Source organism: Dermacentor albipictus, chromosome 4 (genome assembly GCF_038994185.2).
Source record: "Dermacentor albipictus isolate Rhodes 1998 colony chromosome 4, USDA_Dalb.pri_finalv2, whole genome shotgun sequence".
In the NCBI taxonomy this organism is placed as follows: Eukaryota; Metazoa; Arthropoda; class Arachnida; order Ixodida; family Ixodidae; genus Dermacentor; species Dermacentor albipictus.
The window spans coordinates 28,530,046-28,557,840 of NC_091824.1; the positions used below are offsets into that span (position 1 = coordinate 28,530,046).

At 43.3% G+C, this 27,795-nt stretch overlaps 2 protein-coding genes across 3 annotated transcripts in view; one reads left to right on the forward strand and one right to left on the reverse strand.

Annotated features, from left to right (window-relative positions):
• Nucleotides 1-6,860: 6,860 nt before the first annotated feature.
• Nucleotides 6,861-7,442, reverse strand: LOC135900173 (snRNA-activating protein complex subunit 5-like). Its single transcript, XM_065429618.2, has 3 exons — nt 7,202-7,442; nt 7,060-7,141; nt 6,861-6,969 (listed from the first exon to the last, which is right to left on the reverse strand). Exons 1-3 carry the CDS (start codon nt 7,400-7,402, stop codon nt 6,905-6,907), a joined length of 348 nt encoding a protein of 115 aa, XP_065285690.1. The 5' UTR covers nt 7,403-7,442; the 3' UTR covers nt 6,861-6,904.
• A 155-nt stretch (nt 7,443-7,597) lies between these two features.
• Nucleotides 7,598-27,795, forward strand: part of LOC135900172 (ubiquitin carboxyl-terminal hydrolase 8-like) — a 109,939-nt gene continuing 89,741 nt past the window's right edge. The window contains exons 1-3 of one of the 2 annotated variants that reach the window (XM_065429617.2): nt 7,598-7,818; nt 13,751-13,851; nt 14,585-14,714. In XM_065429617.2, the coding sequence (XP_065285689.1) occupies nt 14,596-14,714 (119 nt within the window). In that variant the 5' untranslated portion in view covers nt 7,598-7,818; nt 13,751-13,851; nt 14,585-14,595. The remainder of the gene's footprint in view (nt 7,819-13,750; nt 13,852-14,584; nt 14,715-27,795) is intronic. The other variant, XM_065429616.2, reaches the window with a different exon arrangement.

Below are 27,795 nucleotides of genomic sequence, written 5' to 3' on the forward strand. Positions count from 1 at the left end.
GTGGCGTTTTATACGAATTCTCTCACGACGTTAAGGGCCCCCGAGAACTGGAAGAATGCCAACATTATCCCAATCCACAAGAAGGGAAACGTTAAAAGAACTGAAAAATTATAGGCCCATCAGCTTGCTTTCAGTATTGTATAAAATTTTCACCAATTTCCAATAGAATAAGGGCAACATTTGGCTGCAGTCAACCAAGAGAACAGGCTGGCTTGAGGAAGGGCTCTTCTACAACGGATCAACAATCAGGTAATCGAGAAATATGCAGAGTACAATCAAACTCTCCATATGGCTTTTATAGATGATGAAAACACACTTGATTTAGTAGAGATACCAGCACGAATAGGGGCATTACATGATCAAGGAGTACAGGAGGCATACACGAATATCTTGGGAAATACCTACAAAGATTCCACAGCTAACTTGGTTCTCCACAAGAAAAGTAGAAAGTTACCTATCAAGAATGGCATCAGGCAAGAAGACGCAATCTCTTCAATGCTATTCACGGCAGGCTTGGATGAAGTATTCAAGCTATTGAACTGGGAAGGGTTAGGAGCGAGGATCAACAGCAAATATCTCAGCTACCTTCGGTTTGCCGATGACATTGTCCTGACACTGGGGACAAATTACAACAAATTATTGAGGACCTTAACAGTGAAAGTGTAAGATTGGCGTTGAAGATTAATATGCAGAAGACAATGATCTATAGCCGGGCAAGCAAAAGAGTTCAGGATCACCAGCCAGCCTCTAGAGTCTGTAAAGGAGTATGTTTATCTAGGTCAATCACTCACAGGGGACCCTGACCATGAGAAGAAAATTTATAGAATAAAAATGGGTTGGAGTGCATACAGCAGGCATTGCCAGATCCCGACTGGGAGCTTATCACTATCACTGCATTTTACCGGTACTCACATAGTGGCCAGAAACTTGGAGGTTGACAAACGAGCTCGAGAACAAGTTAAAGACCGCACAAAGAGCGATGGAACAAAAAATGTTAGACGTAATAATAAGAGACAGGAAGAGAGTGGTGCGGATCAGAAACGGGGATAGCTGATATTCTAACTGACATCAAGAGAAAAAAAAATGGAGCTGGGCAGGCCATGTAATGAGAGCAGCATTCCGGGCAAGTTGGTAATCCATTGCTTAAAAGATATTGCGCGACATAAAAAACGACACGGACGTGAAAGAAGACGACACACCAAGCGCTTGGTGTGTCGTCTTCTTTCACGTCCGTGTCGTTTTTTATGTCGCGCAATATCTTTTAAGCCATGTAATGCATAGGATGGATGACCGGTGGACCCTTAGAGTTACAGAGTAGGTGCGAAGAGAAGGGAAGCGCAGTCAAGGACGGCAGAAAACTAGGTAGAGTGATGAAATTAGGAATTTTGTGGGTGCGAGTTGGAATCGGTATGTGCAGGACATGGGTAATTGGAGATCTTCATGAGAGGCCTTCATCCTGCAGTGAACACGGATAGGCTGATGATGACGATGATTATGAGGCAACGAATGCTAATCGCATAAATAAACTTGTTTGTTAGTGTGCACTCTGTCCTGTCACATTCTTTTTCCCTTCAATGTTTTCTGCATTGAAAAGTACTTTTCGTTGTCTGAAGTAAATGAGGAACTCTTTTTAAAAGTGCAAGTCACAGTATTCCAGGAACTCAGAAAAGAAACAGGTGGTATAAAAAGCATTTTGAAGGCAGAATTTTGTGTCCATAAATGTAGACACAACTTGCGAAAGCACCTCGCAAGGTGCGTGCAGTTGCTTTTTTTCTTCTATATAATGGCCCCGTCAGCCAAGATATGGCATCTTAATAGGAATAAAACAGGACGCCCACAAAAATCGGGTTGTCTAAAAATTCGTAAACATTTCGGCTTCCACACGGGAGCACCCCCCATAACAGAGTGCAATATAGTAGTGCTGTAAATAACCACCTCCCAGTGCAAGCTCAACGTATTCTTTAATAGTAGGCAGGGCTGGTTCAGAAATTTTTTCGTTATTTATTAATAGCAAACATTTCAGCAGCGCAATTTCAGGCATATGCGTGCCAGACTTTGTGTTCCATGTCGTCGCTTAAATTAGATTGAAGAGTATCAAGGATGCTCAACGAGGCTTATCCTCAAATTTCTGCATTGTCATTGGCCCTAGTGCTAATTAAATGTGCGGACAAACCGGGCCAGCATGGAGGCCAAGGCTCCTTCCTTCCTCGTTCGTTGGCTTCAGACAAACACCGCCGATTTCACGAGATGGCCAGTTATGCTTGCGCATAAAACGTGCCCTGCAAAAACAGCTAACTTGCATTCCCCAATGTGAGAGTCACAGGCGTCGGGAGCAGCGCAAGTAGGACGGGTATCATCTAAATGACCAATACTGCTGATACTCGACCCACCATATTTGTGGTAAAGTGACCACGATCGCCCATCATGCCAGTCTCCCTCTTCCACATCCCCCCCCTACCCCGCTTTTTTTTAAAGCCGCCACTGATTTTCACAGCCTGAGGCACTGATCTATTTCTTCACTAGACCTGCAGTCGTCTTCAAGAACGGCACGCTGTCAACGCCGTGCATCCCACCTTACTTGAGTTGAACTGATTAACGCTCAGTGCGTGAAATTTATTTTTATAGATACTACAAGTTTATTTGTTATAAATACCACATACTTTACACGAAGTCTTGTGTCTTGTCTTGTGTCCCAGACAGTGGCGCGTACCCACTATGGGGGACTGGCCAAGAAGCAGGCGGTTTTCCGTAAGGTTAGAAGTATAGAGAAACAAGATTTGAATAGTGGAGCGTGGGACGATAGAATTGTAATTTAGACTTGCAATGAAAGTATTGGTAAGAATTTCGATAAAATAATTTAACGTAAAGAAATGAAGTAATATAAACTATGGATAATAGTAGAAAATCAGCAAGGTACTCTTTTTGTCTCTCTAATAAAATTGTAAACTGCAAGAAAAGCATCCCTGTGGCTGGTTCCCAGTGAAGTTGCCCCAAAAGAAAGAATGCTTGTCGTGGTTAGCGATGGGCCAAGTTTGGTAAATGAGTATTCTAATATTCTTCTTTGTCTTAGAAAGCGGCGGCATGAGAGAAAATAATGTTCGATAGTTTCAGGTGCACTGCAATAAGAACATAGAGGGGACATAGCGAGACCAAACCTGTGTAAGTAAAAATTTAGAGGAGGTATACGACATCTCAATTTTGTAAAAGATACTTCCAATTGCCTTGAAGGACACCAATTAATATTCCATGGGAAGCCAAGATGGTGAAATTCAGAACACGGTTTTAGCATGGATATTGCAGAATTTTGAGATATAGCGAAATTTCTGTACCTTGCCACGGTGACATAAGCTGATGTCGGCAAAACAGATATGATAGGGCCGTTAAGGGATGCTCGCTCGTGCGAGTGAATCTGCCATTTCATTCAAGTGCAACCCACGATGTCCCAGTACCCAAAGCAAACATACTTTTCATAAGTAAGGAGGTATCATCGAACGAAATGTTCTTTGAATTGCTGAATTTAAAGATGCAGTTAGTGCTGCGCATACAGATAGCAAGTCGGTCACGATAACAGCTAATGGGTCTTTTTGGGGGAGTTTTCGTAATGCTAATATAATCGCTAATAATTCTGCCTGAAATATAGGTGTGAAGTCGGGAAGGTGAACGGAGTAGGACTATTGAAGAGATTCAGAGAAGATCCCCACTCCTGCCTTCTCATTGCAAACAGAAGCGTCAGTAGCTATTACGTTGTCAGTGGTTAGCTGGTGCAGATGGCCGTGTAAGATATTAAATATCGCCTTGGTAATAGTTTAGCATAATTAGGAAATATGTCCTCGAACTCAATTTTGAGGTCTGTAAAGGCATCATTTGAATGGTAAATTTGGCGTATGGATACATCCAGTTTTTGTAGCTGTGCTTGTACGAATACTATCCGAGTACTGTGGAATCTCGGCCACGATACTTGGAAAAACTCAGCAGGTTCAGTGATAAAAGCATATTGCGTACGTCTTTTTGAAAACTCATAAATTTTAAAAAATGTCTGAACCGTAAGCATGCGGAATCTGCAAGCTAGGGTGGGTATATGAGCTTCCTGATATAAAACAGCGTTGGCAACAAATCTAGGAAGCCCGAGGCATGACCGTAGAGCTTCTCTTTCTAAAAGTATGAGAGGTTTAATTTTGTAGGCGGGGCCACCGGAAAGTATCACGTAGCCGAATTCTAATATGGGCCGAACATACATTTCATAGATGATCAGTAAGGTATCCCTGCGTAGTGCAGTGCAACGGTGCTGAGCCGGCGGAGCATAGCTAAGGCTCGTTCTGCCTTTATTTTAAAATGTTCAATGTGACTGCGCCAGGCGAGTTTGCCATCGTAAATGACACCAAGTACTTGACTTCGTCAACTTGAATGATTTCCTGTCGGTATTGTAAAGTAATTTGCACCTGTTCCAGTTATTGGGAATACCAATACCGCACTTTTGCTAATATTTAATGACATGCATAACCCCTCTAGCCATGTCTCCAGCATTCCTAAGTAATTTTGCAACGACTGTTGTAGTGAATGTATATTATTTGCGGACGTAAAAAAAATGCGATATCATCCGCATAAACATAAACATGTACTTCCGGACACAAAGGAATTGTGCTTAGCAAAATATTAAATAATATAGGGGAAAGAACGGAACCCTGTGGTACACCTCTTGACTGCTTGTGTTTGGACGTCGAAATACCGTGTTGGTAACAATAAAACTCTCCATCTCTTATAAATTCGTAGATCCAAGCGGTTATATATTTTGGGATATTCGTAGACTGAAGTTTATCGAATATAATACAATGTTCTACAGAGTCGTATGCTTTTGATACATCTAGCGTCGCCAAAGCTGCGTACTCTCGCTTGCGGCGAGCAAGTTTAACACGGCTCTCTAAGTCTACATGGGCGCACCATATGGAGCGGCCGGGACGAAATCCCATTTGGCAAGGACTGAGAAGAGTGTCATCCTGCATAAAATTGGTTATACGGCCGTGAAGAACTCTTTCTATTAATTTGACGACATTGGAAGTAAGAGAAATTGCTCTTATGTTGTCTAAGTCAAGTCCAGCTGATTTTTTCTTTAATAGTGGAATAATTTTAGCTACTCTCCACTCTCTTGGAACCCATGCATTCTTGAGAGAGAAATTTATTATGTTTAGGAGGTCCCGAGGCGCATAATCAAATAAGACTTTTAGCATTCCTGTTGTAATTCCATCTGGACTGGGGGATGACGCTGGCAGCAAACTAATAATGCGTTCAATCTCTGTCGCTGTTATTATCTCAAAGTTGTCTGCCAAGGGAGGTTTCTTTAGGTTTAAGGGCAATTTATGTTTGAAACGTTGCGCAAGTCCTTGAGCAATTTTCTCAAGTGATTCCGATACTTCTTTCGTTGATAGAATGACAGAACCGACATTCACGGGCACCGGTATAACTTTGCAAGATCTAAGAAATTTAAACAGGGCCTTTTTATTGCAAGACTTCGAAAGGTATGTGTAGTGCTTGGAATCATAATCCTCCTTAGCTTTTGAGACTGTTCGTTTAAATGTAGTAGCTATATATGTATAATCAACCCAATTAACAGGACTTTGGTTGAATAAAAGTTTCTTCCACGCTGCTTTTCTACGTCTAAAATCTCGCTCGCAGTCAGAATTCCGCGAGGAACAATATGATCCACCCTTAGTGGATTGCAAAACAAATTGAGCTTTTTTTGATGACTGTTTTAGAATGAAACATATGCTCATTGCTTTAATATCCCTCTCCATGCCCTCCTGAGCATGTAAAGCTGCATTTAATGAATTTTTAAATTTTTCGTAATTAACAAAAGTGCGCACATTACTATATAAACTAGTTAATGGGGTAAGCAGATCAAAAATTATAGGGAGGTGATCACTGTTAGTTCCGGAGTCTACAGTCTTCCAGGAGGTGAAAGACATGCTCGAGGTAGCAAACGTAAGATCTAGGGCAGATCGCGACTGACCCCGTACGAAAGTATGTGCTCTCGAATTTAAACAAGAGAACTGATTCGTTAAGACCCAATCCCACAAGCGTTTGCCACAAGTACCCGTTCGGAAACCCCACGATACATGATGAGAATTGAAATCTCCCACCAGTAGGATGTTATTCTGACTACGTGCAATACAGGTATCCAGATAGCGGGTACCTTGCACTCCAGCGGGGAAGTACGTGTTAATTATAGAAAAAGGTGTGCAACCAGGGAGTATTATATCCAGTGCTAAGATTTCAGTCTGGGGACATTATCTGGTATGTTATAGTAGCTCTATGACATATTTTTGATGAGACAAACAAAACTAAACCACCGCCTCGGGATAGGCGATCCAATCGAAAACATCGGAAATTTTTTAGATGAAAAGCCTGACCTGCAACAAGCCAAGTTTCCTGTAAAATAATAATATCTGGAGAATATTTAGAAATAAGATATAACAAATCTGTTGCAGCGGAAAGTATGGAACGACAGTTCCACTGAATTACTGTTAAAGTTCCCATGGTGAATAAATCCGAGCAGTAGAAACTGCTTGGTGTAAAACGCTCTCTTTTAAGAAGTCCTTCGTAGGAATCTCCTTGGTAGGAATCTCTCTATCGTACTTCTTTGCCTTGGACTTGGTGGGAGAGTTAGGTCTTTTCTCTGTCGGTGGCCTTGTTCGTTTAAGAGATCGGGGGTCCATACCTACATCTTGATTTTCCATCCCGTCTGTGTCAGAAAGACAGATTTGGTCGATTTTCTTAAAATTGATGGCTTAGATGGCTCGTTATTTGTGGATGTCTGCGCGGTTGATATTCCAATAGGCGGACTCCGCGGTAGATCTGACACCGGATCCTCACTATTGGCTTTATTAGTTAGTTGGCGACAACCTGGGCTTTACGTCTCGTCTTCCTCTTCCTCTTCACTGATGTCTCGAGGCTCGCTTGAAATATCCATCGGTGCTGCGGCAGGAGAGAAGGGAGACACGTTGAAAACACGGTGCACCATTGAGTTTCATACATTACGCTGCACCATCAACGAGGTCTACTCACTGCTTAGGATGCTACCAACTCGCAGGTCAATGAGCTCGGAATTCGTCGGCTCTTCGTCGTCTTCAACTCCAGCCTTGCTACCCTGGAAAGTAAAAGCAAAGTGTTCAATCCAACACACGCTCCAGCCAGCGGGCATTACTACCGTCAAATCAACCGCCGCCAGCTCTTCCTCTTGCACAGGTCGTTCAGCGATCGTCTCTTCGAACTGCTTATCACGAAGTGCGCTCAGCAGATTCATCTCCTCGACCCTGAGCTTGTTTACTTGGCTCTGAAATTTTTCCATAATTTGCAAGATAAGTTTCTCTTCGTCTAACAGATACTGAACAAACTTTAGTTCAGCCATGCTTGTTTTGTTTCCGTCTCGTTTGCTTCTTTTGATTGCTGCAGTAGCGCTGGTAGCGCGACCAATAAATGCTTTAGAACATGAGCAGCTGTTTTATTTTTTAATTATTTTAAAGTTATTTAATTTCCATTGGTGATGAAGTACTATACAAGTGATATTTGAACGTCACATGATCATAAAGTGTGACGTTAGCCATGCCGTAGTAAGAATCAAGATGGCTTTGGCCGCTGGTTGGGCCAATTTCGATTTCGTGTTGTTTTCGCTTGCGTTTGCGTGCACTGGGTTTCAGTTGTGCGATTAGAAATGCCGTCAAATTACACGCTCACTGTTCAACACTTGGAACTTGGAAGATCGGTTTACGTGTGGTCAATGTGAAATACAAGTAGCCTTCGTACGATCTTGGCACTGTTGCAAAGGTAAGTGGCCTCGTCTCGCGACTGTCTGTCGAAGTCGACGAGCGAAGCACTTCGCAAACTGCAGTTTCCCAGCGTAATCGCGTCTCAAGTTCGTTCATTGACAGAATGTTTTTTTTTCTTAGCTTTCTTTTTTATTTCATGCTAGCTGAACGTGCCGTGATCACGATTTGGGGATGTCAGTTTCACGGCGTGCACTACAGCTAAACAAGGTTGCAGTAGATTTCAGTGCGGTGGCTTATTACAGTGTTCCAGCATGTTAATGCTGTTACTTATTTTCGCGCACCATTGGCCGGTGGACGACCTCTCATCGCTGTTAACGCGCGACGACAGTATCGATATGTCACATCTTCGTTTATTGTTCAGCGCATTCCGCGTTTACAAATGCGATCTTTCTCGCGTCGTGCGCTTGATAAGTATGGCGAGTGTTTCAAGTTTCGCTTGGCATCCTACCCTCCTTCATTGCCTTGCACTAAACTTCTCTTTTGCTAGTTACCACAGGAAATGTCACCGGCTATCACTTGTTCGTTGGCTTTAATTGTGTATCAGCGCGCCATGACCCTATGTGAGTGCCTGAATTAAAGCTGTAGCGACGGGGTGATTTTGCTGCAGGCGAAGCTGCCCGTATGCCCGCTTGCTTGTTCTGCTGTCCTGGGCCCTGATGAGCTAAAATTGTGTTGGGTCGTGCTTTGTTCACTGTCAGTCGCCCAAATCTTTAACTGGTGTGCGGGAGCGGCGACTTTTCCGTGTGTCAGCGCCGTTTGACGGGGCGAGGCTGGAAACAGTCTGAGGCTAAGCGCATGCGGAGAAAGCGCGCTCAGCTGGGCCCATCGTCTACTAGGCTGTTTCCAGCCTCGCCGCGTCATACGGCGCTGACGCCCGGAAAAGTCGCCGCTCGGGCACACCAGTTAAAGATTTGGGCGACTGTACCTGCATGTCCACGTTGCCACCCTTTCTACTTCACTCTAGAGTAGTTTTGCGCATTCTTCGCAAGTTTCTCGATGCCCTTTCAAGGGGCTCTGGTTGTTCCAATTTTGTGCTTAAAATGCGCCTTGAAATCTAAATCATTTTTATGTGTTCCCGAGCCATTCTGTGAGATCAGTCATAGTGGTGCTTAATTATTAGTGTTCGATGTGCACAGTGTTTCGTGACAGCCTCGCGAACAGTTTTCACTTGCGAGTTCTAGCAACAGTGTTAATAAAATTTATACAGTTATGAACACTTTTACTTAGTTCATAAAAGTTACTACATTGTATTCGTCATTTGATGACGGATTGTGTCAGCTAATCAACAGGTGTATGCTGTGCTTCCTAAGCTTTCGACTTGTTATATTCTCCTAAATGTTTTCAAGCAATGGCAAAACCAACTGCTACATATGAATGATGCCAAACCAGTTTTTATAGTGAGTTGCTATCATTTTTTTTAAGGTTCTAGGAGTGTGTCTACTGAGTTTGCTTAAATTGTTCACCATAGTTTGATCACCAAAAGTGCAGTGAAACATACCTGGTAATCGGCAACCACTTCAAAACATAAAAGCATAAATAATTGACGTACACAATACAGGGTGGACCCATACCCTTGCGATTCACAATTAACCAAAGGATAGGTGCCAGAAATTACATGTACAGCACAGATGGTGCAAAGACTATATATATAAATATATATATATATAATTATTTACCCTTAAAGGCCCTTGGCTTAGGGCATTACATAAGGGGGAGGGGAGCAGTGGTTACATATACAATGGTCGGTAACAACAAAAAAGCAATACAAAGTGCAGGGTTCATGTTCAACATTAACATCATCAGAAGCATCAACACTAAGATAGACACCGCGGCTCAAGAACAACTTGGAAACAAAACAAAACACGCATACACATTCAAAAACACGGCAAAATAACTCAGCCTTTGAAATGTGCTGTTAATAAGTGCCTGAATTTATTAGGTTCTATTTCAGTAACTATGGAATCGGGTAAGTCATTCCACAATGTAATGGAGCTAGCTAAAAAAGATTTATTAAATGAGTTTGTGGAGCCATGTATGCGCGGCAAACTTAAAGAGTTGAAAAGACGGCGTGGGTTGCGAAGCGGCGGGTGTAATACAGAATTTCTTAGTTGTGGGAAGGTATAGTACAATTTGTGAAATAGGCAAAGCTGTGAAATTTTACTCCGGAGTGCCAGGGGTTAAAGATAAAGGGATGCCTTGATAAGAGTTATACTGTGTCGTCTGTCATACTGCGATGTGACAGATGACATTATGATGATGATGATACATATATATATATATATATATATATATATATATATATATATATATATATATATATATATATATATATATATATCTATATATATATATATCCAGAATGCTTCCCCATGTCATGTTGAGAATGTAGACACAAGAGTAAATATGCAGGGATGTGAGCAGAGCGTTTGTTGATGGTTATCTTGCTTTTGGCAGTGATAGTTACAGACAGTCTGCTTGTGTTGTGGTATGTGTTTGCATTGTGTGCAGCCAAGGTGTTAAAAGCTGTGTGCCCTTTGGTCATGTCTGTTCGATGATTCTTGGTTCATTGTTTAAAAGATCTGATTTTCAAATATAAGATGATCACAGTCTCAGCATGGTAGATTGTGTGGCACAGCGGGGAGCAGGGACAAGGGACGCGAGAAAAAAAATGAGGTCCCTTGTCCCTGTTTCGTGCTGTATCACACAATCTAAAATGGAAGACGAACTAGCCCAAACCATCACCCTTCACAGCATGGTACTTTTTAATCAACTCCCAGGTAACTTGATTCTTCCAGCAAATGTTTTGCACAGGGCAAATGGCTCTTGTTCAGTGGCAGAGAGAGCTAATCACATATTTAAATGATGGCTTGACACCTCCTTGAAAAAGTAGATGAAGGGCCAGGAGGTTTGGTTAAGCATAGCTCACTGTGGGAGTTTAACATCAAAAGCTTCATAGCAAAAGTAAGTGTCTCTTTAATGTTAACCCAAGACCTATTCCTCAAGTGATGCCACTAACTTAGGTCGGTACTTGTCCCGGAATGGCCTTAGTTTGTCACATTCCTGAATGAGGTGATGCATGCTTGGAGCAACCTCAATGATGCACACGTAGCATTTCATTCTGTGAACTGATTGTGGGCAGTTGAGGCATTCCCGTTGCCACTGTCATAAGGTTATGATGTTGTTTGTCATGTCATATCCCGCTCTGGCCTTGGTTAAAATGATTTGTGTCCCTTGAGATAGGCACATCCACTATTTAAGTGCTGTAGTCCGTCTAGATTCTCCCCGCAGTTTCGCTTAATCCACAAGCTTACTGGATGGGCACAGGTTTCATTGTGTTAGTGGCTTTGTTGTTGGATGGTGTTCTTGTGTCTACACTCTTTCAATTTCTCTCTTCTGTGAAGCTTCTGCTGAGCACATGCGAATGGTGTGTCTGAAGAGAGTCATAGCAAGAGAACATTTAGGATCCATCAGGTCGGGGTAGCAAAAGCTGAGGTTTCGTCCCGCATGGGCAGGCTTCCTGTAAATTGTTTTGGCAAGACCCTTGTCACTGCATTCAATGAGAACATTCAGGGAAGGAATACATTTATTGTTCTCTTATTCTGCTGTAAACTGAATTCTTGGTTGTATATAGTTCAGATGTTCCAAGAGACGAATCACATCAGACTGAAGGTTCACACATAAGGCATTCATTTACAGTGCAGACACCTGCGGCAGATGTTGCAAGGTAACCAGGTCAGTACACTCACCAGCTCCCAATGCCATGTTAGTGCAGGTTACGAAGATCAAAAATCCCACTGAAGTGCTGAACACAACAAAACCAAACGCTAAGTGTTTCTGCCTGCATATTTCTTGATCAAACACAATGTGTTGCTCAAGCAGAAGCTAAAGGAGGCAGCAGAGGTCATCTACCATAAATTACGTTCTTGAGGGGAGAGAATGGTTTTTGTTGAAGGGGGCCTTGCACAAATTCACAGCAAATTTGGTTGACTCCAACGTAAACGTTGATTTCACATTGGACAACATCATCAGGTGCTCATTGTCAATAGATGCATCTTGCAGTGCTTTCACATAGTGCATAGAGTCCTTCACATTTGAAAACATACTTCCCACAAGTGAACACAGAATGAGATGCAAATAGTTGGATGAGTTGTGTGAGTATGCGAAGTCTACATTAAGCGAGAGTGGCAGGCCTGGTTTGGGAACCTTAGGCAATCTGTGCACCACTGCAGCTGAGCCATGGTGATAGGGGGGGTGGGAGTGGGGGCTCTTCTTTCTCATTTGGTTTAACTTTGAATACCTCTACCACTAGTGTTTGCAGTTCGCCTTCTACTTTCCTGGTAGGATGTCGGTGTCGGTTGGTGCAATTTGATGTATCCTGCAAAATGTGAAAACTTTTGGCACCAATTATCATCCCAGACCAGTATTACTGTGCCACTCATTTTATCAGTTGAAAGGGTGATGACACCCACATTGAGCCAAACACAGCCAAATTCCGTAAACATTATGTCACGATCGCACACATACTCCTCTCATTTCAACGGCAACTAGCTTTTTGAGATGAATGACTCACGCTTCATATTGCATAGCACAAGGAAGAGCACCTGCACAGATACCAGTGTCGATTCTGCCACAGACTTGCCACTACCTTTTGCTTACGTTGCTTATAAAAGCAGGAGCCTCTCAGTTTCTCCCATTCATTTGTTGTAACAGCTAGCACTCTGAGTCACTGCGCTAGACAGCACCACATTCGGGATCGGCCCACGTTCCCCAATATTTTCCGTGTACTATAACGGTAAACACTATGCAGCATCTTTGTTGGCGTTGTACCACTCTCAGTATTAGCTTGTGTCATAACAAAACAGGTTGTAGCATTTCTATGTCGGAATGGAAAAAATAAAAGACAGTTTTCATGCTGTTGCCATCATACCATCGCCATTGCTTTGCTTTTGTGATCAAACACACACGCTCTCATCACACACGCCATTGTTCGCCTTGCTCACACATTGGTGCCGGTCATTCTCAGACACGTGTACATCAAATAGAAATGGACTGTTGTGACTGTGATTGACTTTCCCTCAGCACTTTGGCAGATTTACAGCTGCCTTATTTGCAACGATGCTGGGCAAGAGGAAGGCGGAGTCCCATGTATGTTGGGCATGGAGGTCAGTGAGGATGGGAAAAACACGCACACACACACACAGGAGGAGGAGGGTGACATAAGTCAAAGAGCAGAAGGGGGCGGAGAGTAGCGGCAGGCTCTTTACATATAATATATATATATATATATATATTTTTTTTTTTGAGGGGAGGGGGGCATTATTGAAGTGACTGAGAGATACAATCTTCAAGCAGCAGTCTGGAGTTTGGATTCTTGCGGTATACTGCGACTTTTTCCTTGGTTCCTTCATAAAGACCTTGCAGAGCACTTTGGGGTTTGTACGACAACCACCATCGGATGTAGAGATGATTAGGGGAATAGGCCCACAATGGCTCTTGCTGTAAAAGGTTGACTAGTGAAGCAGGTAGCGTCAACATCGGTGATCTCATGGGTTGCTGTTACTGGAAATTAAAGGCGGTGTTGCAAACTGCCCTTTGATTTTGTTTCCTTTCTGCCTTACGAGAGTGATACTTGTGGTGAGGCTGACATATTTTGTATTTTCAAAGTGTTATGTGCTAGTCTATCAAAATTTGTGTCTTTTAGTGTTTTGCTCGGTTCTGGTGACGTTTGGGCCAGAAATATTGGTGCCAGATGCTGCCAAGTAAGAATTTTTCCAAATGATGTACTACAAGTGGTTATTAAATATAGCATAGTGGAAAGGGCATTTACTTTTTGGCAACATGTCATCGATAGAGTCAGCATATGTGTTATAATCACTAATGGATGGAATAATTAACCAAACATTAATTACATTTTAGTTCACAACATTTAGGAGCTTCTTGTAACTGCAGAATTGAAGCAAGTTAAGACAGAACACACAACCATTTGCTACAAATGTTGTGACCAGCACCAGTCTGGAGAAATGTTTTCAAGGTATGTGGCGAAGAACAGCATACTACTGTTCCATTGAACTTTATCGCATACTGCATTTCTCACAGTGTGCAAAAATGCTGAACAAGAACAGCATTTTATTTCGATGCACATTTCTCAATATCTGTACCAGGCGTAATATTCTTAAAAAATGGATGTGCTTTGCATTCTGGCTGAATTCAGTTTGCAGTTACAAAGCGTTTTCATGTGGTAATGACAGGCTCTGGCTGGCAGGCAGCCAAACAATGAACTTGGAAGAAAACTGTTTGTAGGGCTAACTTGTTTTCTCTGAACAAAAGTACAACTTGGCAACAGAGATACCAACAGGCATGGGCGACAGTTGTCAAATTGAGTGGCATGGCTTCACGCTTTCTCTTTTTTTGTAGGGGCATCATCATACATTGTAGATTACCTCGAGATAACTGCACAAGTTCAGGCATACATTGCTGTAATCTGAATACTCCGATAGGATGGACCGTTTTCTTTTTCATGGGGCTATAACACTCTAGACGCACCATCGCCCTGATATTGTGAGTGTGTCTAGCACGACATAAAGGTTTTGTGCATACAGTGCGATACCCACTAATGTTGTTATTTAGACGCTGACGTAGCAAAAAAAAAAAAAGGCTGTGTCTTCATCTCCACCCTGTTGCATGTAACTATAATTTAAAGTGTTTCCTTACGCACCTGTTGTAGTATCCTGCCTTTGCTATCTGCCATTTGTATCATTCTCCAGGTATACTGAAGATGCCGGTAGCCACCAAGAGCCTTCACGTGGCCAACTCCTTTGAGGAGCTAATGAAACTAGTAGATGGTGATGCCATCAACCTCAAGGACAAGCACTTCAGAGGAAAGAACCTCCGAATGTAAGTTGTGTTCAGTGCCACAACAGCTGTATCCTATCTTATTGGCATTTACTTCTTGTGTTGCTTTTATCAGTGCTGCATTCTTATACACAGTGCACTGTTTTAGGACTAGTTTTGACTCACAATAATAACTGTTATCAATATTTCTTGCATTGCTTTTGAAGGCTCATTGTTATTTAACAAAAGAATAGAAAAGTATAGAAATAGAATTGAAAAAGAATAAAAAAGTATAGCTTAATTTTTTTAACATCATGAGCATTAATAGCATAGTCAGAACACAAAAATATATCTGTAAACAGTGTGGAAGATCTGTTGTAGTAAAAGCAAGGCTACTAAAATGTGTACCTCCATGTACATTGAGAAGGGGACTTGTCATAAGCCAAAAAGATTGACACTTGCTCCTGGTGAGCTGAAGATCTTTGAGTGGTTAACACTGCATGCCCGGTACTCTCCTATTGAGAATTCCATCTGCTCCGCATCTCAGAACCCTGATTTTATGCTTACAATAGCAACAAAAAACACATCGACAGTGGAAAAAGTTCCGAGATTATAAAAAAGCTACCTATTAAGCCATCAACAAAGAACTCTGCAGATTTCTTAACACTTTTCTACCACTTCATTTGCAATGCTCCAAAGAATCTACCTGGTCTGTTTTTAAAGATAATATCTGTGAGATAGTCGCCAAATATGTCCCCCTTCAAACTGTCTACGCTAACAAAAAGCACCATGGTATAGCACTTATCTGAATCGATTATCGAACAAGAAAAATGTTTATTCCATACAGCGAAAATTTCTGCAAAACTGACACATAGGTTAGCATATAAAAATGCTGCAAACTCATATTTTAGGGTGGTCAGACAAATTTTTATGCCTTAATTGTACATTTCCCAATTTATTAAAGACTAATCCAAAGCACTTTTTGGGAACTATACAAGGAAATACAAATAAAAACAGAATATTGCTGAAAAGTTCTGGGCATCCAGTACCTGCCCTATTGTGTTCTATTGTGCTTAACAATACTTTCTCTCAGTCATTCTTATCACCTAAATACCTGATCCGATGCCTGCAATCAATTTTACTAGCTACCATTTAATGAATCCTGTTATTGTTCAGCTCGGCTGGTATCAAGGCCATAATACAGAAATCAAAACCTAAAGCATCATGTGGGGTAAATGAAATCAGTAAATAAGTTCTTACAAAACACTGTAGAATTCTGTTCAATCATACTAAAACAAATTTACTTGCAATCATACAACTCTGGCACATTACCCTACGGTTGGAAAACTGCAAAGTAATCGCAATTAATAAAACTGGACTAACATATGATCCACAAAACTACAGGCCAATTTCTTTTACACCAGTACCACGTAGAGTTGTGGAACTTATAATATACATGCATCTAGTTAATTTTCTTGAAAATAACTTCTTCACAGTTATGCACCATGAATTCCACAACAATTTATCCTGTGACACTCAGCTCACCTTCTTCGCTCGTTACCTGCACACAAATTTAGATTCTGGTTCTTCAACAGACTACATTTCTTGACATTTCTTGAATGGCCAGGCCCTGTCCCCATGCGCCTGCGTTTGCCCGAATACCGGACTCGTGAAGCGCTATTGTGGTAGTAATCCTCCGGTGTAAAGTTACAGCTGCAAACGTGCAAATGCTGGCGTCGATCGGATAGCAACAGTCCAATGCGCTGCAGCCACTCCGCTCGTCTGCTGCCTTGCAGAGGGACACGCTGTTGCAGCTTGACATATTGCCATTCGTTGTGTTTGCAGCCCACAAAGCAACAAAGGTGAATAATAGTGCTCACAAAAAGACTGAGGCCAACGCTGACCGCAGAGCTCTCGTCAAAACGAAGCACGTTGTAACACAAGCAGACAACACTTGCTGTGTGCCGAAGGTGCTTAAGTGTACTGAGAAATTGTTCTTGTGCATTCTCTTTCTGTTACTTGCTTTTCATAGAAACAAGTTGACTAACATTCCAACTATTGCGAGGAAGATTTGTTCGCCATAAAGTTGGAAAAGTTATCAATGACGCGCCATGGGCTGCCAATCGGATAGCTCACCCTACTAATGTAAAATAGGTAGGCGCGGCTGAAAATTCAGCCGAGCAGTATGCTCATAATAACCTCATAATAAATTACACGCTTTGCACACAGCACTTGGATGCGTCAATTAATGATCAGAAGGACCTACTCTAACGACTTGGTAGGTTTGTAGAAAATCGTCAAAATCGTTTCATGGTCCCTTTAATAACATCCCACTAAAATATGTAACATCATACCGGTACTTCAGGGTTCATATTGCCAATAATCTGTCCTGAAAAACTCATATCGACCACATAACCCCTAAGGCCACTCGCACACTAGGATACATTCGCCAGAAATTTCCCCTAGCGCCATCATCGCTAAAACTATTATATTGTATACAACTTACATTTGTCCACAGCTTGAATATGCATCAACAGTCTTGGACTAGGCATGACATCTTCAAACAATCCATAGAGGCAATACAATATTGCTCAGCCTAAAGTATGAGTGTTACTAACAATAAAGCTCTCCTATACCTTCCTATGTTACCAGCTCACAGAAATCTATCTCGCCTACGTCTTTTCCATAAAATCTATTATCTCAACTCATATTTACGTTCTCTCGGTGTTCAACCATGACCATACATTTCATTTGCCCCAACCACTGCCAAAAGGCATACATTCTGCACTGCGACATGCAACACTGTCAGCTTTTCATATTCGTTTCTTCCCCAAACGAGCAACGGTTGGAATAACTTACCTGTATCACTTACAAGCATAACTGGCACTGATAACTTTGAAATTGCTCTTCAATGTTTTATATTATAATTAATGTTGTGATTGACTGTATGTTCTGTATAATAACTGTTCCTATGCAGTTTCTTTAATCTATGCCTTGTATTTTATGTTATATGTTTTTTATATGTCATGCTATGTATTTTTGTAATGCTTGCCATGTTTTGCTCACTATTTTTGCCGTTCTTACCATTTTGCATGCCATGTTTGTCATGTGTTGTATTGTACTAGTACTTCTGAGACAATTCTTTTTCTTTATTATTAATCATTAACATCCACATGCTTGCCTTTGACCTTTTATTTGAATGTTATTGCTTATGTTTTTTATTTTAATTTTCTGTATCTATAGTCAAATTTGTGTTATTTGTCTAGTGACAAGGTTTATTGGACTTGTCAAGTGGCAGCAGTGGCAGCAACGACAGCTCGTCTAGATCGGTGAACTGTGAACGCTATAGCCATAGTGCTTTCTAGGGTGCCGATCTTCTGGCTCCAAGACATGCAATGGTGACAGGACTTTGCAGTGCCATTCTTCTACCTTGCAATCGCCCCCCCCCCCCTCCCCCCCGATTGAAGAAGGAGCCATCCTGGTGACCTATGGCAACAATGAAACGATGGGCTCATAATAAGGCTTGAGCCTCTCTACATGAACAATTCCACGTCCCTGGTGACAGCGGTCACATGGGGTCATCAGTGGCTCGCCGATGTAGTTGATGGGAGAAGTTTTGGCAATGACATGATAAGGACCATGATAAGGAGGACAAGAAGCCTATAAATGAATAAGAAGCCGATCAATGAGTTAGCAGTAAGAGGGAAAATAGAAGAATTCCAGATCAAGCTACAGAACAGGTTTTAACTCGGGAAGAGGATCTTAGTGTTGAAGCAATGAACGACAATCTTGTGGGCATCATTACGGAGTGTGCAATAGAAGTCGGTGATAACTCCGTTAGACAGGATACTGGCAAGCTATCGCAGGAGATGAAAGATCTGATCAAGAAAAGCCAATGTATGAAATCCTCTAACCCTACAGCTAGAGTAGAACTGGCAGAACTGTCGAAGTTAATCAACAAGCATAAGACAGCTGACATAAGGAACTATAATATGGATAGAATTGAACATGCTCTCAGGAATGGAGGAAGCCTAAAAGCAGTGAAGAAGAAACTAGGAATTGGCAAGAATCAGATGTATGCGTTAAGAGACAAAGCTGGCAATATCATTACTAATATGGATGAGATAGTTCAAGTGGCTGAGGAGTTCTATAGACATTTATACAGTACCAGTGGCACCCACGACGACAATGGAATAGAGAATAGTCTAGAGGAATTCGAAATCCCGCAGGTAACGCCAAAAGAAGTAAAGAAAGCCTTGGGAGCTATCCAAAGGGGGAAGGCAGCTGGGGAGGATCAGGTAACAGCAGATTTGTTGTAGGATGGTGGGCACATTGTTCTAGAGAAACTGGCCACCCTGTATATGCAATGCCTCATGACCTCGAGTATATCGGAATCTTGGAAGAACGCTAACATAATCCTAATCCATAAGAAAGGGGACGCCAAAGACTTGAAAAATTATAGACTGATCAGCTTACTGTCAGTTGCCTACAAACTATTTACTAAGATAATCGCAAATAGAATCAAGAACACCTTAGACTTCTGTCAAGCAAAGGACCAGGCAGGATTCCGTAAAGGCTACTCAACAATAGACCATATTCACACTATCAATCGGGTGATAGAGAAATGTGCGGAATATAACCAACCCTTATATATAGCTTTCATTGATTACGAGAAAGCTTTTGATTCTGTCGAAACCTCAGCAGTCATGGAGGCATTACGGAATCAGGGTGTAGACGAGTCGTATGTAAAAATACTGAAAGATATCTATAGCGGTTCCACAGCCACCGTAGTCCTCCATAAAAAAAGCAACAAAATCCCACTAAAGAAAGGCGTCAGGCAAGGAGATACGATCTCTCCAATGCTATTCACAGCGTGTTTACAGGAGGTATTCAGAGACCTGGATTGGGAAGAATTGGGGATAAAAGTTAATGGAGAATACCTTAGTAACTTGCGATTCGCTGATGATATTGCCTTGCTTAGTAACTCAGGGGACCAACTGCAATGCATGCTCACTGACCTGGAGAGGCAAAGCAGAAGAGTGGGTCTAAAAATTAATCTGCAGAAAACTAAAGTAATGTTTAACAGTCTCGGATTAAAACAGCAATTTAGAATAGGTAGTGAAGCACTGGAAGTGGTAAAGGAATACATCTACTTAGGGCAGGTAGTGACGGCGGATCCGGATCATGAGACGGAAATAATCAGAAGAATAAGAATGGGCTGGGGTGCGTTTCGCAGGCATTCTCAGATCATGAACAGCAGGTTGCCATTATCCCTCAATAGAAAAGTGTATAATAGCTGTGTCTTACCAGTACTCACCTACGGGGCAGAAACCTGGAGGCTTACGAAAAGGGTTCTACTTAAATTAAGGACGACGCAACGAGCTATGGAAAGAAGAATGATGGGTGTAACGTTAAGGGATAAGAAAAGAGCAGATTGGGTGAGGGAACAAACGCGAGTTAACGACATCTTAGTTGAAATCAAGAAAAAGAAATGGGCATGGGCAGGACATGTAATGAGGAAGGAAGATAACCGATGGTCATTAAGGGTTACGGACTGGATTCCAAGGGAAGGGAAGCGTAGCAGGGGGCGCAGAAAGTTAGTTGGGCGGATGAGATTAAGAAGTTTGCAGGGACGACATGGCCACAATTAGTTCATGACCGGGGTTGTTGGAGAAGTATGGTAGAGGCCTTTTCCCTACAGTGGGCGTAACCAGATTGATGATGATGATAAGGACCATGAAATACAAAGGATACAGTCAAGAAGGTAGAAGCAGGTCAGCCGTCTTCACGTTGAAGCTTCTGTTGGGATTGGGCTGCAGTAGTGAGTGAGAAAACGAGCTGCCGACATCCCTCTGCATGCTTGGCAGCGGTGGAAACCGGGGTGAACTCTGAGGCATCTGGATGAATGAAAAAATTTTGTCAATGGTACAGGAAAGTTAACGGCATACAGAAGGAAAAACGAAAAGAATCCTGTTGTGGCTTGTTTGGTGGTGTAGTAGGCGTATGTCATGAACAGCAGAACGTCCCAGTTGGATTGATCCGAGGCGACATACATGGAGAGCATGTCACTGAGAGTATGGTTGTACCATTCCGTCAGTCCATTGCTCTTGGGCTGATAGGCAGTGGTGCTGCGATGTATAATGCTGCATTGATAAAGGAGAGACTTCATTGCTTCTGAAAGAAACAAGTGCCCTTGGTCGCTCAAGAGTTCACAAAGAGCACCGTGGCCTAGAATGAGGTGATGGAGGATAAAGGAAGCAACATTGTATGCTCTGGCTGCTGGGAGGGCAGTGGCTTCTGCATGTCGTGTCAGGTGATCGACCACAACTATGACCCAATGGTTACCAGCAGCTATACATGGGAGAGGTCCATATAAGTCAATCCTGACGCTGTCAAAGGGGGGTGGACTGGGCATAGAAGTGGCCGCAATGAGGTGGCTGGATGAGGAGCTAATCTGCGACATTGACAATCAGGGCACGAGCAGACGTATTTGCTTACACAATTGTACGTGCCCAGCCAGTAATATCGAAGTCGAAGCCATACGTAGGTCTTGGACACAGCGCCACGGCGATACAGTGGGTTGGCGTGAAATGAAGCACAGATATTATGCAGAATCGGTGAGGGACCACTAGGAGCCACTTGCTGCTATCGCAATGGCAATTTCAATGGTACAGAAGTCAATCACAAATTGTGAATTGTGGTGCTTGACAGCGGAGAACATGAGACACCGGTGATCTGACAGGATTTTTCAGAAGGTTCAGATGTGTGGCTATCCATGGGTCCTTTTGCTGCTTCGAAGCCAAGTCAGTGACGTGTAAAGCTAACACAGCTGGCGTCATGGGCGAAGCGCTGTCTACGTCAGGTGGGATCGGCGAATGTGATAAAGCGTTAGTGCCAAAATATTTGCACCTGGACCAGTAGACAACCCTAATGTCGTATTCCTGTAGACGTAGAGCCTATTGTGCAAGGTGGCCAGATGGGTCTTTGAGGGATACCAACCAGCAAGGAGCATGGTGGTCTGTGACAATGTGAAAAGGTAGACTGTAAAGGTAAGGCCGAAATTTGGGAAGAGTCCACAGAATGGCCAAGCATTCCTTTTCTGTCCCTAGAATGCTTTGCTTCAGCTTTGGTGCGAGCTTGCGTAAGGCAGTTCAAAACTTGTTCCAAGCATTGAAGATGTGTCTGGAAGTCAGGCGTAAACACCACCATGTCGTCTGAATAACAGAGGCATGTTTGCCACGTAAGGCCTCATCAGAATAATGTCCATCATCCATTCAAATGTGGCCGGTGCGTTAGAAAGGCTGAATGGCGTGACAGGAAGAAAAAAATTCGGCTCTTTGTAGGCAGTCAAGTGCATCATCTATGTGTGGTAAGGGATAGACACCCTTTCACATGATCTTATTCAAACGAGGATAATCGATGCAGAACCGGATGGACCCATCTTTCTTTTTAATGAGAGCAATCGGGGATGCCCGTGGTCTGCTTGATGGCTGAGTGATGCCTCGAGTCAACATGTCGGTCTCCTGCTCATGAATAACCCGCGTCTCTCTGGCCAAAACCTGGTGAGGTTGATGCTGCAGAGGAGCATGAGAGCCAGTGCTGATGGTGTGGGAGGCAGCTGTCACTCAACCCAATGTAGTAGAGTGGCACTCAAATGAAGATCTGAATTTATGAAGAAGATGGAGAAGCTCATCGCCCTGCAAGGGAGCAGAGTTACGGTCGATTGATGTGGTAAAGTGGTGTGGTGAAGAACTTGAAGGCACAGCAGAAGCTTGATGTGGGCGAGTTGGTTTTGCATACTTGAAGAAAAGAGCGCTACGAAGATGCGGACTAAAAGAGGAACATGTACGACTGACAAGGCGCTACTTCCAACTAAATGTTTTTTTGAAGAAACAGGATTTTAAATAGATACAACCTAGAATGGCCCATCGTGGCATCATCGTGGCCTCCCTATATCATTAGAAAAGCTATCTCAGTGCATCGTGTAAGTTGGCCAAGATATGCCCTATGCTGACAAAGGCAAAACCCGAACCATGCTCTAAGAAACATGCAGTGCAGTACACGGCTAGCAAAAGTAATGTTGTATATGAGACCCTTTAAATCGCCAACAGGTTTATATCAGTCAAACCAGACGGTGTTTTAATGAAAGGGCGCGTGAGCACCATTGGGCCGTAAATAACAATGCCGGAGCCATCTGGCATAACACTGTAAACGTCACAATTGCCATCCGTATCTTCGTGACACCAGGTTTCTGGCATAGTCTAGAGATAGACTAGAACGGGAGATATTAGAAGCTTTCTACATTGCAAAGGCCAAGGGCACGTGCATTAGCTGCCCTTCAGTGACGCTTACCGAAAAAGAGATAGCTTTTCTAATGAGATAGGGAGGTCACGATGGGCCATTCTAGGTTGTATCTATTTATAATCCTGTTTCTTCAAAAAAACATTTAGTTGGAAGTAGCGCCTTGTCCGTCTACATGTTCCTCTTTTAGTCCGCGTCTTCGTAGCGCTCTTTTCTTCAAGTTTGAAGGCACAGGGTCCACAGTGGTGATGTAAGTGGCAGGTGCGTCTCCATGCATGTTGAAAAGTAAGTGCACCGGCTCAGCATGACTGCAGCACTCGCGGCATAACAGATGAAGCAGGAGCGATGTTAAATCACAAACACACATGTAAAGGGCACCAGCATGGAACTCAAGCAAATGGCAGAGCAACCACTTGGCGACCGACAAGGAGTTTGGATGGCATAAAAAGGACACTACCATCACACAGAGGGTCACAGGACAAGGGGACGATCTCAGTTGACCACAAAGGCGTGTTGATGCCTTCTGTGATGACAAGTTTAGCAGGAGGCTGCTCTTCAAAACGGTGTGTCAGAGAGAGGTAGGAGCACAACCTCTGCCCGAGCGCAGTCGGTGATGGCTGAAGAGTTGAAAGAAAGGCCCGTCCCAGGATGACATCATGAGAACAACAGGCAGGTGCAAAAAAATTCAGTAACATACAGCTCCTCTTCAATGACGACTCATGCTGTGCAGGCTCCTAACGGCTCAATGTGTTGCCTACTAGCTGTGCATAGTGAAAGACCTGAAAGCAACCTTTGCGAAGTCTGCAGCAGAGGTGGGCATGCATTACTGAAATCACGACTGCTGTGGCTACAAGTGCTAGTCTCTGTACTCCTTCCATGATTACATCAATCACGTTACGAGGGGAAATCGGAGGCCTTGGAAGATTTTGCAGGGCACGCAGTTCTCGCCTCCCAAACAGCGGTGACTAGTTTTTGTGGGAATGAGTGGTAGGCCAGCATCTCATGAGTGAAAAAAGTGGTGGCAAGGGGAAGGCGGTTGATGACTGGCGAAATCGGATTCGTCTAATGGGCTCATGGAATTGAAAGGTGGATCTGGTGAAGGATGGCAATGAAATTATCTTGGGGTGTAGTTGAAAGTTATTGAAAGTAGTTGAAAGTGCCAGAAATGAGCAGTAGGTGGCATCTGGCACCGGAAGAAACATGCCATGTGGCGAGCAATTCCGCAGGAGTAACAAATTGGCCGGTTGTGTGGTGTGCATCATGGGTTCTGCAAGCGGATGTACGGTAGCACTAACCAGGCAGGAAATGGTGATGTCTGCATGGGTGCATGAAACACAGCACGGGTCAGTTCTGCAGGAGTCACGGCGACCTGCGCATAGCTGATTGGCGCAGCAACAGGAATGTTACAAAAGGCAGGCAGGATTCACTCAGCCACTTGATCCTGGATGACATGCTGCAGCGTGGGCATCAACAAAGAGGAGGGCATCTCTTACATCAGAGTCGCAAACAAACTGTTAATCTGCACCGTCAGCGCTGAGTCATCGGCAGCATACGTCAAGCCAGAGAGAGAGCTGCTGCTTGCGCAACACATCATAGCTCCGGCAGAGGGTCACTACTTCAGACACAGTGCTGGGGTTCCTTGCCAACAGCATCTGAAAGGCATTGTCGTCAACCCCCATTGAAATATGCCTGATCTTGTTGCTTTCCACCATAGTCACAGTGACACGCTTGCGGAGATCCATGACATCCTCGATATAACTATTGAATGTCTCACCACTCTGTTGCGCTCGTTCTCGCAAACGTTGTTCGACACGAAGCATGCAGAGTGCAGGCCACGCAAACACCTCTGTAAAGTTAGTCTCGAATGCCACCCATGTCGATAGGTTGGGTTCATAGTTGCAGTACCACTAGTTTGTAACGTTGCTCAGATAAAGTATGGCGTTGTTCGGTTTCCTTGCATCGTCCCTCTTGTTGTGGTTGCTCACCCTTTCATAGGAGGCGAGCCAGCCCTCTTTGTCACGGTCTGCAATGCCGTTGATGAGAATGGCAGAGTCGCACTGAGGCAATGCACCCGAGCGAGCCACGGCAGGCATCGTGGCTGTTGGACGTAGATTGGGTCTTCCGCCATGATGGAAATGGATGGCAGACTCCTGCTTTGAAGTTCCAGGTTTCAAGGCGTACCCAGCACCTCCACCAAATGTGACGAAGTTCACTGGGCTCAAACGGCAGCCAGAGACACCGACGCAGCAACGATAGCTCGGCTAGATCGGTGAACTGGCTGCGCGACATGCGATGGCAATAGCGCTTTCTAGTGTGCTGTTCTTCTTATCACTCCGCAACACGTGGTGGCCACAGGATTTTCCAGTGCCGTTCTTCTTCCTTACAGCCTCTGTATTTACCATCTTACCATTGCCCTACCCCTCTGTAATGTGCAACTGTAAATAAATGTAAATAAATAAATGAATAAATAGCAATAACCAAAAGAGCTGCAGCGTGTCCCCAACCAATAGGTGTGCCCCAAAAGCTTTCTAGTACACATGCTAAGCAGGTGTACTAGGAATTAAATGCAGCACATTGCACAGCTTAGTTCACTCTCACGTTTGTTAATATCCATTGACAGCCGACGCACAACATCTGTGCGGAGGCAGCTTGGTGACTTGACAAGGAGCGGCCTTGGCGGTGGCAAGTACCTCAAGTCAGGTGTCAGCCTGGAACCTGCAGACTTTGGAATGACAGGAACCACAGAAACTGGCCAGTCACAAGATACACTCATATGCATGATAGGCTACTGACCTGGTTCGCCTCCCGAAGCATGACCCATCACGAGGCTGCCCAACGGGACACTGGGGTAGTCCTCTTGGCGCTTAGCTCCTCAAACTTCAGCCTACATGTCCTGTTGGCCTCCGTGGCTGCAGTTTCCTGCTTGCTGCCCAATTTTTGCAGGATCATTCACCAGTTTTTTAATATTGGTTCCTGTATCCCTTCTCTCCGATCTCGGGACAGATGGGAGCTGTATCATCAATTATCTATTGCTTTTGCCCCAGAAGGTACAACGGACTGTTTCGATTGGTCCATTTTGGCCGAAGCTCACGAATGAGTCATTGCTCTTTAATGTGTGGAGACCACATTGTATACTTGAAGGCTTTGAGAAGGAAGGAATTCAGTTGGGGGGGGGGGGGCAAGCATAACTATGGTCTGTGGCCTGAAGAAATGTTGTGCCAGCTCTGGGCCATGGGCTCCTAAATGCACAGACTACTGCTGGTAATTTCTTAGAGCTAATGTGGCTTGTGGAAACGTGGGCGTAACTGTCAGACAAATGTGAATTATGAATGAAGGAGTGCTCAGAAATTACACTGTAACAAAACGGAAGTATGTGAGATTCTCACGACACCTTGTTTCCCTGAAATGACATACTGCAAACAGCAGTTATGCCAAAGGCATTGTCAAGTGGCCATTGTGACCGCTTTTTTTTTTTTTCAATTGTTGAGTAAAATTCAGGACTTATGTTATATCCAGTGTCACTCCTCACTGCTCACTGTAGCCAAGCAGAATTTCTTGCAGTTTCCCACACTCTATTATCACTTTGCACCAGTGATACACAACACTTATTGCACGATGCCATTAATTTTGCTTATTCTGTACCTCTTCTGGTCCGCGATAATTATTTATCAATGCAAATATCCTCTGTTTGCTTGCACAAAATGGCCATGGTGTTGTGGGATGGACAAACAAACATAGTCAGCCCATTGCCTAGCTTATAGCTGCTGCTCGCTGCACAACAGGGTATCTCTCATACTATCAGCAAACTTTGTACTTGTATCTACTAGCTTGCGATTTGAAAGTTAGCTTGTTTAACTAAGTACACTTCTGTTAATTCCACTCTGGTTAATTTGGATATTTCAGTTAATCCTAATCCTGACTGAAGGTTCCGGCTGGCACCCACGCATTTCCATGGGCCCAAACTTTCGTTATTTCTATCCTAAACTTGGCCTTAACTGAATAATACAAACTTGGCCAATCAGCACGCATACAGTTGACCCTTATGATGATCTCAATAGTGACCCTTTTAGTGGCAGCATCTGTCTTGGAAAAGCTTAGAGGATAGCAAATGTCTCAAACACACGTCATCCGCCATCGAAAATGCCTAGTTTCAGCCTGCCCTAGGAGTAGTATTTTCAAGCAATAACTGCAGCTCACAATGTCTGATTATGGTATTTACCCAATTCTAACGCGCATCTGCTTTTTTTTCTCTTTTAAAGAATGTTGGGAAGCAAATTGCCTGTGCAGTGCAATCAGATACAAGAGCAAGTTGCCTTTGCGGCATCTGTATGCTTTATTGCATAATGAATCTATTGCGGCAAAGCTGTGGTGAAGCTTATTTTAAGAAATCGGCCACGATTGTGCAACACATGTTAGACCCTTGGCCATTTTCTTTGCTAAAAAGTTGGCTGCACATTAAATTTCTATTTTGTTTAGGAGCTATGTATAAAGTCATTTCTACCTTAGCTTTCTTTTTAGTTTAGTTGCAGGCGAGAGACTCTTTCGATTGGTCCATTTTGGCCGAAGCTCACAAATGAGTCATTGCTCTTTCGTGTGTGGAGACCACATTGTTTACTTGAAGGCCTTGAGAAGGAAGGAATTCAGTTGGGGGGGGGGTGCACAATTGTGCAACACATGTTAGACCCTTGGCCATTTTCTTTGCTAAAAAGTTGGCTACACGTACAATTTCTATTTTGTTTAGGAGCTATGTATAAAGTCATTTCTACCTTAGCTTTCTCTTTAGTTTAGTTGCAGGCGAGAGACTGTGCACATATACTGGCTCCAGCCGTATGACGATCCACTG